Below are 13,323 nucleotides of genomic sequence, written 5' to 3'. Positions count from 1 at the left end.
CATCTAGATACATGAAATTCCTTAAACCATGTTTCTACATGCAATTTTAGAAGTGTTTCCTTGATATTGTTACAATTGTAACTTGAATTGAGGTATAATTCCAGCTAGGAATCTCAAGCATAGAAATTCAATACAGTATTCCCATTCTGGGATTAATGATGCCATGATTTTTGTATGCAAATGTATGAACTTGAAAACCAGTTTTTCCTCTGCACTTTAGGGCTTATGTATTGAATATTGCATATTTGCATTTCTTTCCCATTTTTAAGCTATTGCATAAAGGAACTGTACATTATAGCAAAAGATGAATACTTAATGAAAAAAATTATCAAAATACTTTCTTTGGCTTTGACTTGCCGTGAACTTTGATGTTTTGAAGTCACTGACCCAGTTTTTACAGGGAGATGCTCTAAAGCAAACATGAACCAGTGTAAGGAATGCCTTTTTAGCTGAAGCTGAACTGCAGTGTGAAGCTGGAGCTAATAATAATGGCATTCCTTTTCCAGCACATTGCCCAACAGGAAATAATTCTTCATTTTTCTGAAAGAGTATTACCAGAGAGCACAAAGGTCTTGGGAGATATCTTGTGACTTTTGCTGCTTTGTGATTTCAGAGATTGGATTTAAAAGCAACCTTTTATAATTATTTGATCTTTTAGAGATCTTTGAAGTTTGGGAGTGCAGTTAAAATGCTAACCATTACATGTAGGCAGATAAACTGGGAAGTAAACAAAGAGGTCCAGCAGGAAGAAAATGAGGTTGACCAAATGTTCTATAGAGCTAAAATACTGAATACTGAGAAATGACTGAAACCTCATCACGCAGGAAACTGCAGCAGTTGCCCTGACATAACAAATGCCTCTTAAGAAAAATTTTATATTGTGGTTCTACCCTAAAAATTGTTCACATGCAACTTTTTTTAAGACTAGAAGGTGAATATGAAAAAAAAACCAGAACAGTGTTTCTGAATGATTCTAGGAGCCATGGTTTTTACCAATTTTGAGCTTGTTTGCCTTGCCTGAATGTGAACTCACTTCTTTATTCTCCTTTGAGGTTCAGCCACAAACTTGTTTCCACTTCAGATTTAGGGAAACTCCATTTATGCACAGAGGTAATAGAGGTGCTAATGAAGGAGCAGAGTTTGGTTTCAGAATGTTTTGTATAGACAAAGATCTCCACGAATTACAAAAGACCCCCTGAAGGGACCCCAGTTTTATTTTTTTTTTTTGGTCTCTTTTCCGAATAGGACTATTTAAAAACAGATGTAAATTTTGCATCAGTTTTGATTCGTCCTATTAATGGGCCCAGTATGCTAAATAATGTTTTACTAGTACCTGTCCTAACAGCACAGCTGCTTCCTGCTGCAGTGGTTACTGGGGGTAGTGATCAAGCAAAGCCTTGACATACGTGCTTGGTTTTAAGCCATATCAATTCTCACTGTTTTGTAGCTGAGTGCATGTGCTGGCACAGAGACACTCACTGTGGTTACTTGCACGTTTTCAGGTTGGAGAGGACTCCCGTCATTCAGGACCCCCAGTTTTGCCAAGACCATCCAGCACATTTAACACAGTCAGCAGAGCTCAGTACCAGGATGTGGTTCCAGTGGGTACGTCAGCATCCAGCCTTTGCTCAGAGGAGTTCTCCATCACTGAGAGGGTCATGGCAGTGTGCATTGCTGGGGTTTCCATTTGCTTGGGATGGGTAGAAGTTACCATTTGTTATGATCCTTCTGTCCATCAGCATTTCCCCACTGTTCAGATGGAACCTTCAGGGCGGGAAGTGTGCATAACCAAGTAACAGATGTGTTCTACCTCCCAAGCTCACTTACTCTGTGTGCTCTCAGAATGAACTGAAGCCAGAGAGTCAGATGGGGCCTTAACTGGACTCCATGTATTCCCAGTGATTTTTACCTTTGCTTTTTTTTCCCCTCACAACTTCTGAGCATCTATTTTGGCAGGATTACAGAAAGTGTTAATCAGAATTAGTCATTAGCTTAACTTCGGTTCTCAGTTACATACACACAGACCTACTGACTTCTGTGCCACCATGTACAGAATTTAGCTTATTAAATCCAACAGCTGTCACATTGTGCTAAATCAAGATAAATTAATCCCATTGACTGTAACTGGCTCTTTGTACTGTGGCATGTTTACTTGAAAACCTCTGCCCATTTAAATCCTCCCCCTTGCCATGGACATGATGTGCATGCTTTGCAGGCTCAGCCATTAGTGAGGATTTGATACGGGTGTTTCCAATGGCCGCTTAGTGTTTGAGAATAGATTTCAGTGCGGTGAAGACCAAGGTCCCTGCAACTTTATTCTAGCAATAAATATTCTGGTTTGGCCTTAACTAAGAGTGTGAGTGCTAAAATATAACAGGAATTGCTAACAGAATTATAGCTGTTAGCAGTGGAAAGGATATGTCACAATGAGATTTGGTTCATATTCAAAAAGTATGTTCCTTAAATGACAGTAGAATTGGTAGTCTTACATACAAAAGTATTAACCCAATACTTCTAAACTTAAAACTGTGAAGTATGTCATTATTGTTGAAGACTCAGAAGGAATGACATCCTTTGTTTTGGTATGTCCTTGTTTCAGCATGATATTTTTGTTGATGTTTTCAGCTTACAATGACAAGATAGTTGCATTTTTGCGGCAGCCCAATATCTTTGAAATTCTACAAGAGCGTCAACCAGATCTTACCAGGAATCATTCACTCAGGTAAGAAAATTAGTGAAGTTTGCTATTCCCATTTCAGTACAAAATGCTAATTACAATTAGTTACTTTCATTAGAATTAACAGTGGAACATAACAGATTGTAGACTTCTGGTGCATTCAAACATATTCATAAAGCTGTGGGAAATAGTTGTGTACTGTATTTCTGTGTAACAGCCTGTAACAAGGTTGAGGAGAACAGAGGTAATGTGTTACTATCAAATAAAAATACCTACAAGAGAATGTTTGGAACAACTGGCATAAGAGATTTGCTGATGTCTTCCAAATGTGCCAAGACAGCTGGATGGCACAGCAAATGTGCCCATTCATTTGGGTATGTGTACAGCTGGGAGCATGAGGCAGAGTGGCATTTGGGTTTGTCCTTATCTTCACAAAGCACATTTACAGAAAGGCTGTCCTGACCTCATGACGTCTTAAGGTAGTCTTACATTAATCTGAATTTTTGGTGGCTCTCCAAAATTTACAAAATGGGATATCTACAGATTTTTGCATAGTGCAACAAGATCTGAGGAAGGATGATCTTTGATTGTTGTGTGGTCGTTGCAACTCCCTCATATGTTTAGACTTGGAAATGGAATCACTGGCAACTTGGATAGTAGTGACCAGGACTGAAATGAATGTATCTATTCTTCCTTGGACACTAAATTTAAAAAAATGCTGGTTTGGTTGTTGGCAGTCTCTCCTGTGCAGTGCTGTGTTCCAGAGGCCTACCCACACTGGCTGGCATGGCAGCCAGCACTGACACTCAGTTTTTTTCCCTTCTGTGTTACTTATTGATGATCCCTTTTCCTCCATGTCCTGCAAGTTCCCAAAATTCAACAAGCTGCCCTGTTTTGCAGTTTCCCCATGTGTAGTATAGCAAGTTTTGTGATGTGATTTCTGTGTTAAAGATGTGGTTTACCCTCTAAAGACATCCTGGCTGACAAACCTGCTAGCAGAATACATGCTCTCTAGAAAATACAGAGAAAGGAAAACAGAAATCTACAGTTCACAGCATGTCAAAACAGTTCCTATGTTGTACCCATATCACTGTAGGCAAGTTTGTCCCACCAGCTTTGATTTGAAATCTGCTGGGCAGTAGTATACAAACAGTTTCTGATTGCTTGTAGTTTTACTGCTTCATAATCTTTTTCCCAGGGTGCTTGATTTCCTTTAGTCTGACAGCAATTGGTGTCATTTCCTTCATGTGTGCTGTGGGGTTTTTTAATAAATTAGAGTTCAAATTGCTCACAAGGCTTGTTGGCATTCCCCAATTCCGCTTCTAGTAGAACCTTGCTTCCTGATTACAGATTCATAGTTTCCCACAAACTCAGACTTTCTCAAGAAAATATGGGTTTCAGATTAAAAATGGATGATCAGAGGATAAAAGATTCTATTTTCTGTACCTCCTCATTTACTTGAGATTATATGACCTTCTGTACATTTACTTTGGAAGGAGACTGAAGATATATGCCTTAACTGGCTTGCTTCAGCAGAATGATCGAGGATTTTAATGAACATAGTTTTATTTTTAAATTGAATGGGATTGGTCAGAAAAACCATTCTGTTAAGTTGAATGGTTCCATTCTAATTTTATTTGAAGTTAGTAATTTGATTAGGGTAAATTATCTTCCATTATACCTCTCCTATATCCTTCTACAGCTGATGTCTCAGTAAGATTTCATACATTTTTATGAAGATCCCAGCTTTATTTTTCCTGTTAGTCTTTGAAGACCCTGATTTATCAAATTATTGGCATCCATGTCTGTTTGACACATTGTGAGACTAAGCAACTCCATGGACATTGCTGTTAGCACTTGATAAAGTAAGACCTAACTGAAATCCTGCAGTATGAATTATTTGTGTATTTTTTTTTTTTGTATAGTGATTAGTACAACTGCCAGTAACCTGTTCCTTTGAGGACCTCAGTGCAGTTGAAGTGGAATGATAATGATATTAAATATTATTATTAATATTATTGTAATTATTCCATAGATGAGGAGGAAAATCAATGCCAGAGGACAAAGATAATTTGAAAAGATCTTTGACATTTACTGTCTAAAATAATTTCTTGTTCCCTTAAAGAAAGAAGAGATAAGAAGTTGAGAGCCTATTAAAATATAAAATGAAAATATACTACATGTAGAAAATTGTTATTCAAGGGTTTCAGTGGTGGAGTGAGAATATTATACTTACCATATCCTTATTAGGCATGTTGCCAAGATTAAATCTTCTTCCAAGCCACTGCAGGTAAAACTGAGAGGCTGCTAAATAATGTAAAAGGCTCCAGGCAAAGGCACCTGTTACACATTAAATATAATTTATGTCTTAACGGAAGACAAAAGGCATATATATTAAAAATATATCACTCAAATCACAACTCTCACTGGTAACCCCAGGAAGTCATGCATTGCATTCATTTAGAAGGCTGCATATATTAGCTAACCCAGAAAATGTCCTTCTGGTTTCTGGTGTTGCTGCCAACTAAGTGCTAAGGTATATTTTGTAATCCACCATTTATTTCCTCCAACCTTGCCATTTGGGCACTGATGTAAAGTGGAGTGGCTCTGGAACTGTCCAGATGTCCCTGTCCTGCCAATTGCACGGAATGTTTATGACCTCCTTGTCACCGCTGGTAATAGGATGTGGGGTAGATGGACTCCTGAGCTGAGCCAATGCTGTTGTTCTTATACAGAGATCTTTACTTTTCTGTTTGCTTGTGGGTTTTCTCCTCCATATTTGGGACAGGTTTTACTACACGGGTTTGGGTTTTGTTTTCTTTTTCTCCAGAAGTGTAAAGCCAAATGAGAATTTATCTCTACTGTACTATCATACTGATAAAGAGAAAATATGAAAGATGTACTCATATTTCAGAATGCAGGGAAAAGCTCTGCATAGAAAAAGAACAGGAGTCTAAGAAATTGTATTCAGTACAGATCCTAAAATTCTGTGTGTTACCATGCTCAGAATTTAGGAGGCAGAGATTCCACGACAGTGACCAGACTGGGGCTAGGAGAAAGGATGTGTGCTTGGGTGAAATAGAGGGGAGAGATAATACAGGGTTTTTTTTGGGATGATATCTTAAGTGCAGTGTGGTACGAAAACTCTGCCTTTAAAATCACAAGTATGCATTGTAAAGTATGGCTTGCATTTGTAGAGATTCAGAAGAGACAGTGCCTCTTTAACAGTTCACTTTTACAGTAGGAATGTCCTTCCACAGGTCTCAGCCTTCTACTTTGAATTCAGAGTCACAGGTAGCGTGAACTTGAGAGATTGATTTTTCTTTTTTTTTTGTTGATTTTTTTTTACTGCTTGGGTGACTGTACTACCTGCATGAGCATTGAAGAGATGAGGGCAACAGGAGAATTGTTCCTCAGAAAAAATGAACCTTTTGGTTGTAATATTTTACTGCTCACATGGACATGGTGTGGCAGGGAAAAAAAGTAGGGAAAAGCATAACCCAGAGGTTTTTGATATACTCTGTACTTTTGCTTGTTGCTGTGGTACACATGGATGTCTTATTTGCAAAAGGTATTTGGAAAGGCTTTTTTTGCTTACACAGGGAGAAGATCCAGTTCATCCGGACAGAGGGAACACCCGGGCTGGTGCGTTTATCCAGTGATGCGGACCTTGTCATGTTACTCAGGTAGGCACTGCTGCTGCCCGTGCACGTGTGGAACATGCTGTGGCAGCTGCTCAGGAGCCTTGCAGGGAGCAGTGTGTGCTGATGGTGTCACCCAATCATTTCTCCTTCACTCCTGGGACTTGCAGCTGGGTGAGCTACAGCTCAAGGCTCAGATTTTATTTTCATCATGTTCAGTTTCCAGATGGTAGTTGGAGGTCACACTTTTTCATAGGACGATGCAATACGAAAGGCACGTGCAAGAGCACTCTGCTTGTGATTTATACAGGTGTGCCCAGACTGCCTTTAATTGTCCTGTTGCATCCAGCCCTGATGCTTAGAAAGGTGGTACAGCTCAGACCTTTCTTCAAGAATGTGCCTTGTGCTACTTTTAGAATGGATCTGTTTAGTTCTGTGCTTTGGGAAGTGCCTGTTTATAAAGGCACATACTTGAGAGGTGTTTAGATTACTTAATGTCTCACTTTCCTCTTCACTGTGCTGTCAAGCATTGTCCCCTTTAATAAAGAAAAATATTCTTACAGACTTCAAGAAATGGGAAGCTGCTTCTTTACCAGTTTTCATTTAATGAACTCCAAAAGCCAGGCAGGTTTTTTGCTAAAATTAAACCCTTTAATCTTGATGCTGTATTCTCATTCACTGTAAAAGAGCATCAAGAAATTCATGGGTACCTTTAAAATTGAATCTAGTGAAATAGAATTGGCATTAGTAGTTGTATTTTGAGACCAGGTTGCATAATGATGATCCTTTCTGGTTCCTAAATCTCCAAATTAATTACAGCTATAAAAAAATCTCATTTTAAACCAGTGTTTGGGCCTTTTAAAATATAAATATTATTTCTTTAAAACCTCTTAAGATTTCTATGTGTAACTTGGAGGAAAACATCATATGGCCGTGAATGTAAAAAGAACTGTCAGAAAGGATCCATTAAAAAAAATCCAGGTAAAAAGAATTTCTAGGTATTTGTTTGGTGAACAGACTTAGTAAGAAACATCTTTTACTTGAATATTGTTTTCATTGCGTTGGACAGTAAAAGATTGGCTTGCAATTCTTTCTATAGCTCAATTTTTGAAAATAATTTTTACATGTTATCTCAGCAGTTTATTTGTGTTGTGTTTCACATTCAACATACCTTTTGATACCAGATCCATTCTGATATTAGATATTCTGTCCCTTTTTTGATTTGCTTGTGTCAAATTTGGGAAAAGACTGAAATTTTAATATATATATGTGTGCATACACACACAGATGCAGTGATTAGGCTGCAAAATGTTTGGGTTTTTGTCACCTAAAAAGTTGTGTATCAGTAATAGATGAGGCATGAAGTATAACTCAGCTGGAACAGGCTAGATGTGATACCTGTTTCAGCAGGAGTGTCATTAAACATAAAATGTCATGCCAACAAGCTTACCATTCACTACACTTAACAAGTTCAGATGTGATTCTTAATCCTGGAGGTTTAGAATGTTTCTGAATAAGGTTATTGACCCCTTTGTAATGAGAATACAAAAAAACAAAAAAGAGGGCAGCCCATGAATTTTCAAGGCTGATTAACTGTGTTTTAACCTTGAGAACAAATACCCAATTATGTATAGCAATGTCCCACAAAAGTAGCAGTTACTGCTTTCCACTACTTTCAAAATATGCTTGAGGAAATGGCAGTAAAATGTTTTGTAGCACTCTAGGTATGTATAGTGGAAATAGGTGAGTGACTACCAAAGAGCAGGTTAATAACTAGAGCATTATCCCTAGAAAGTGAAAACTGCCATTTATTCAAATAAACATGTTCTTTCTTCTTTGCTCCTTTTTGCCAGCTTGTTTGAGGAGGAAATAATGTCATATGTGCCACCACATGCCTTACTTCATCCTAGTTATTGCCAGTCCCCGAGAGGCTCGCCGGTGTCTTCGCCTCAGAACTCTCCAGGTAAGTAGCTCAGGCAAAGCTTCTGCAGGGGCTTCATGAAACCACTTCTCATACTTGATAAGACAAAGAGTTAGACCTATTTTTGAGCAAAGTCAACAACTACAATTGTATTTGACTGTCAAACTTGAACCTTTGCCATGGGCTCACAAGATACTTTGCTGGGTGTATTACAGCTTCAGGGGTTGTGATTTTGTTCTGACTTGTAAAAAAACATGCAAACTTGTTTCTCACAGATGTGAAACAACTGAGTTACTGCTCATGCCAGCATCCTGATGCCTGGAGAATTAAAAGCATAGGTCTAATAACTGTACATTAAAATGGCAGTGTAATGTGGGGCAATGAGGGACAATTTTATGTAAAGACAGCTTGTTATCCTTTAACACGAGTTCAAAACGTAGCATACTGCAGCTGTCCGAATACTCATATCAGAGTGGAATGAAACTGGTCTCTCAGATTCTAACTAAGTTGCTGATCAGAACTAAATCATTGCAAATATGACAAGTTCCATTTGAAGGCCAAGTTTATAGATGTCGCTGTGCTTAGGTTCCTCAAGACAATAGATAAGCAAATCGGAAGTGGCTTAAGGGGATTTCTACAAATTTGAGAACAAAAGTATAAATAAATAGAGAACATTTGAGGTGTAAGCAACTCTAGGTATTTCCAGGCAACAAGAAGTTTTTATCAGAAAAAGAACTGTATTGTCATGGGCCTTTCCCAGCCAACAGTAATAAAAGGCTTTGCCTTTTCATGGAACCAGATTAAATGCTACATGTGGTAGCTTTTCCTGCTGTTGGACAAAGGACCTCTGTAAGATCTGTGTGAAGAAACTGTCTGAAGACTTTAATGATCTTACGGCATTCTGCGAAGTAGTGAAATACAATATTCACATTTATTAATATTTTCAGAATGTATATGGTTTAGATATAACTGTTTCCCTTTATTGAAAAGAAGGGAATGATGAAATCTACATGTATGCATCTTACTTCCAACTGCAAACCTGGCAGTCTTCTACAAATAAAACCAGTTTTGGCTTCCAGAGTTAAGATTTCTTAATCACTGGTACATGCACCAAAGCATGCTGGGCATGGCTTCATTCCAACAAAGTAATTTCAAAATACATTCAGTCTTTAACGTGTGATATTCTCATTTACTCACAGTAGCAGCAGATACTAGAGGATGAACAGTGATGGTTTTAGTCTTATTCTCCTTAAAATTGTAATCTTTCTCCTCTCTCATAGAAAAATATAGAGAGACTATTGAATCTCCCTGTCAGTCTGCAAGCATGCATGTTTGTGTTGGCGCACAAATGACGTTTTTGATGAGAAATTGTAAATAGCCCATGTTTCTATGGAGGCTCTGTTTTTTCTCATAGCTAAGCTGGCTGTGCTGCACTGCACGAGGTGGCGTGTTAAGGATCCATTGTTCAGATCAGTCACAATCACTTGTACTTTCTCTTTTGGGAAAGATGAATAGTCATGAAGCAACTCTTTATATCTGCTTTAGAATATAGTCTCTTTGAAAATCAAATATGATTATCACATCACTGGTGGTTTTCAGCTCTTCCATTAACATCTTTTGTTCCCAAGGTGGAAGTAATCACTTTAAGTGCCCAGGAATTTCTTGGCACATGCATCTGATTTGCAGTGAGGACTTGTCATGTGCTGACAGAATATTATGATGCTGATTTCTGAACCATGAAGTAATGTGTTATCAGATTCATGTTTTGTGGTACTCTTCAAAAAACCCAACTTCCTTCAGGGGTTAACATCAAAGTATATTTTTGTTGCCTTTTTCTGGTGGCTGCATTTTTGTACATACTTTGACCCAAAGCAAAACAAACAGAGGGAAAAGGCCAATAGTTAAAAGGCTGTTTACAGATTCTGTAAGTTTTCAGGAGATTTCAGCTAAGGGTACCTTTAGAACCTCTTGGTGCTGTCAGTAAAAGAGGAAAACCACTATAGATGAATCAATGACCACGATCTATTTTTCCAGAGGGGTCCTTTGTGTTCCTTCTGGAGCCCTGCCGATTCCATGATATTTACTATTCCTCCCACACTTCACTTCAAGCCCAGAACAAGTGCCAAGTGTCTTTCTGGTCAGACAAGTCTTTTAAAGACCTGTAAAGTGGCATTCAGTGTTATTAGTGAGCTCACTCGTTCTCTCTCTGATCTCCGCAGAGATACACTCCGCAGCTCCTTCCAGCCCCCACTTCCGCAGGATGTGCTGTTGGCTTTTCCGTCAGACCCACAGGCTTTGTGGCTCCACCCCCTCTCCTTCCCCTCTCTCTGCTCGCAGGCAGAACGGATGCGCCTCCTCTCCTTTATTACTGAAAACCTTACGTTCCCATGCCTACCCCCACAGCAGCAGTCGATGTTTCTGTATTGGCTTTGTTTCGTGCAGGGAGCCAAAAGTAACTCGCATAGGGAACTGAGTTAACAGACAGAACTCTGCATAAAAGTGCTGCTGAAGTGTTCATTTGCGCTTTCAGTGCATTATAGGTGACCACTAGTTGCAGAGAAGTAGTTGGCAACTTATGTGTAAGTTTGGGCATGAAAAATTTTAAATGTCCTCTGAATTTTTTGTGGGGGATGTCTACACAGCCACACAGGGAGGGAGTTTGACTGCCTCCTTGGCACCTTGCCTTGCAATCAAATCGGTGGAAGTAATTTATCCAGGGAGGCAGTGGAAGTTCTAATGATGGTCATTTTCAGAATAGATCAGACTAAACACCTAATTTGTATATACTGGACTTGTACATGCAGTTGTAGGCTATTCCTTTTTTTTTTTTTTTGGTGTACAGGTCTCACCTCTCCTTGCTTTTAAGAAATTGACCCTCAAAAACAGTTTTTCAAAGTTAAATTCTCTTAGATGACCATCGTGTATGTTTCTTGCAGCCACAGGTTAGAAGTTTCACATACTTATGTTTGATAGTCTTTCCATTCTTCCTGTATTTTTCTTCCTTGTTACTTCTCCGAGGAAAAACTTCTGCTAAGGAATTTCCAAATATTTTCCTTCTTCCTCTTGATGTAGTCAACAGGGGCAATGCAGAATCCAGTCTGTTTATGTTTCATTCCTGAGTTGTTGTTTTCCCTGATAATATTAAAACCAGAAGAGAATAGAACATTTATCATATGAACTGTTATAAAGGTTAGACATAAAGTGTACTTGACAAACAAAAAGTAAAGTCTTTCTAGTTGCTTGTGCTGTTTTTTTAATCCATCTTTTGCATTGACCTGGATTTGCTCTTTTAAGATTAACTTTTTAAAGATGATACTATTGGAAGTGAGCAACCAAAAAATCTTGGATGCAAAGCAGATTTGAAGATATGCAGCTTTTACTCTTTCTAAAGGTGATTAAACCAAACACATACCATGCATACCTTGCCATTAAGGAGTCTTTCCAGTAGCAGATGGGACATTCATCAGTTCATGTCACTGCTGCTCATTCTCTGCTTATTGCTCCCTGCAGGTACTCAGCGTGCCAATGCCCGAGCTCCAGCTCCGTACAAAAGAGATTTTGAAGCCAAGCTGAGGAACTTCTACAGGAAGTTGGAGACTAAAGGATATGGACAAGGCCCAGGGAAATTGAAGTATGTTGAAGCACCTCATGGAATTGGATTTCTTTTCAGGCAGCTTGTCTTGCCTTGCACATCTACAAGCTTCTTCCCGTTAGAAGGAATGCAGATGTTACGGTCACCCAGGCATTTCTGGGAATATAAAACCTGTAATAAAAGACCTAATGCCAGCATGTGATTCATAGCAGAGGATACAGCAAGTTCTGAGCACCTCTGTGTTTCCTCCATCTATGTTTTTGTACAGACAATATTAACGATACGGTGCCAAAAAGAGCTTTGGGAAGAGGCCTGCAGAACAGGAGGCATCTGAATTCTTCCATTAGAGTAACTCCAGTGATACAAAATTATATTTTCTCATATCTTTTTCCACTAAAAAGAATTAGATAGGCTTATCTTTTGTACATCATTGCCTCTATGGATACCACAGTCCTCTTTAGTAAAGAGGATTCATACATTAAATGTTATTAAATTCTAAAGATTGCCTTAAAAAACTGCTAATATTTTTATTTTAGCACTCTGAATGCTAGAGTGCTTGAAGTGAGGTCTTCCCTCCTTCACTTATTTGCTAATAATGTGATTACGTGCTGTTATATTAAGGATTAATATAACACAAGATACTTCCAAAATTTTGTAAATTACCAAGTCTTGTGCTAGTTATCTAACTCATAGCCATGAGGCACTAGAACATGATTTAATAATTTCCTCTATTATAAGAAGGAGGTATTCTATTTGGTTTTTTTTTTTTTTTTGGTGTTTTTTTTTTATTTCCTTCAGCCAGTCACTTCCCCTATTTTGCAGAAATTTGTGCAAAGCTCAGACTTCATTCATGTGAACTTGTTACAAGTTTTGCAAAACTGAAATGGGATTAAAATGATATTGTTTAGACAAGTCTAAAGAGGCAAAGGTTGAGCAGTGTCTGCCTAGAACATAATGAAAACATAAACAGTTAGAGCCTTATCTGTGAAAGCTTTGTCCTGGATGCTTGGGCAAATAACTGGTGAGGAGCATTCGCTCCCTGTAAGATCTGTTCCATTTCTTACACCCTTTTTTTTCTGGTCCTTTCTTCCCTGACCTGTTTGCCGTCACACTGTAGATTTTTAAGCGGAACAGCTTTCCATGTGAATGGAAGTTTTCTCTGGGTTGCTTTCCCAGGCACACAGTGCTGAGCTGTTCAAAGCAGGGCCCAGCACAGCTCCATTGCTGCCTGGGTCCTCTTGTTGCCCAGGTACCTGCTCAGTTCCTGGGCTCTCCCCTTGCATGTCCTCGGCAGGATGGCACAGTGCAGGCACTGAGCTCTGCAGGGCCGGCAGGGGCTTTGCAGGAGGCTGGAGGTGGGTTCAGCTGCCTTCCTGCAGCAGCAGCTTCCATCTGACAGGCTCACACAGAAGGCAGTATTTGAATATAAAGCAAGTGAAGTTTCAGGAAACTAATTAAACACACTTTTTTTGGCAGAGGATAACATGTTTAA

At 38.9% G+C, this 13,323-nt stretch overlaps 1 protein-coding gene across 4 annotated transcripts in view; it reads left to right on the top strand.

Moving 5' to 3' along the window:
- The window catches only part of HECW2 (HECT, C2 and WW domain containing E3 ubiquitin protein ligase 2), a 180,066-nt gene that overhangs the window by 140,322 nt on the left and 26,421 nt on the right, over positions 1 to 13,323 (top strand). For all 4 annotated transcript variants that reach the window (XM_032114226.1, XM_032114225.1, XM_032114227.1 and 1 more), the window contains 5 exons: positions 1,503 to 1,605; positions 2,626 to 2,722; positions 6,280 to 6,363; positions 8,172 to 8,281; positions 11,750 to 11,870. In XM_032114226.1, coding sequence (XP_031970117.1) covers positions 1,503 to 1,605; positions 2,626 to 2,722; positions 6,280 to 6,363; positions 8,172 to 8,281; positions 11,750 to 11,870 — 515 coding nt within the window. The remainder of the gene's footprint in view (positions 1 to 1,502; positions 1,606 to 2,625; positions 2,723 to 6,279; positions 6,364 to 8,171; positions 8,282 to 11,749; positions 11,871 to 13,323) is intronic.

Source organism: Corvus moneduloides, chromosome 7, assembly GCF_009650955.1.
Source record: "Corvus moneduloides isolate bCorMon1 chromosome 7, bCorMon1.pri, whole genome shotgun sequence".
Taxonomy (NCBI): Eukaryota; Metazoa; Chordata; class Aves; order Passeriformes; family Corvidae; genus Corvus; species Corvus moneduloides.
Note: the sequence above shows the minus strand (reverse complement) of the source record. Positions and strands in the feature narration are given on the sequence as shown.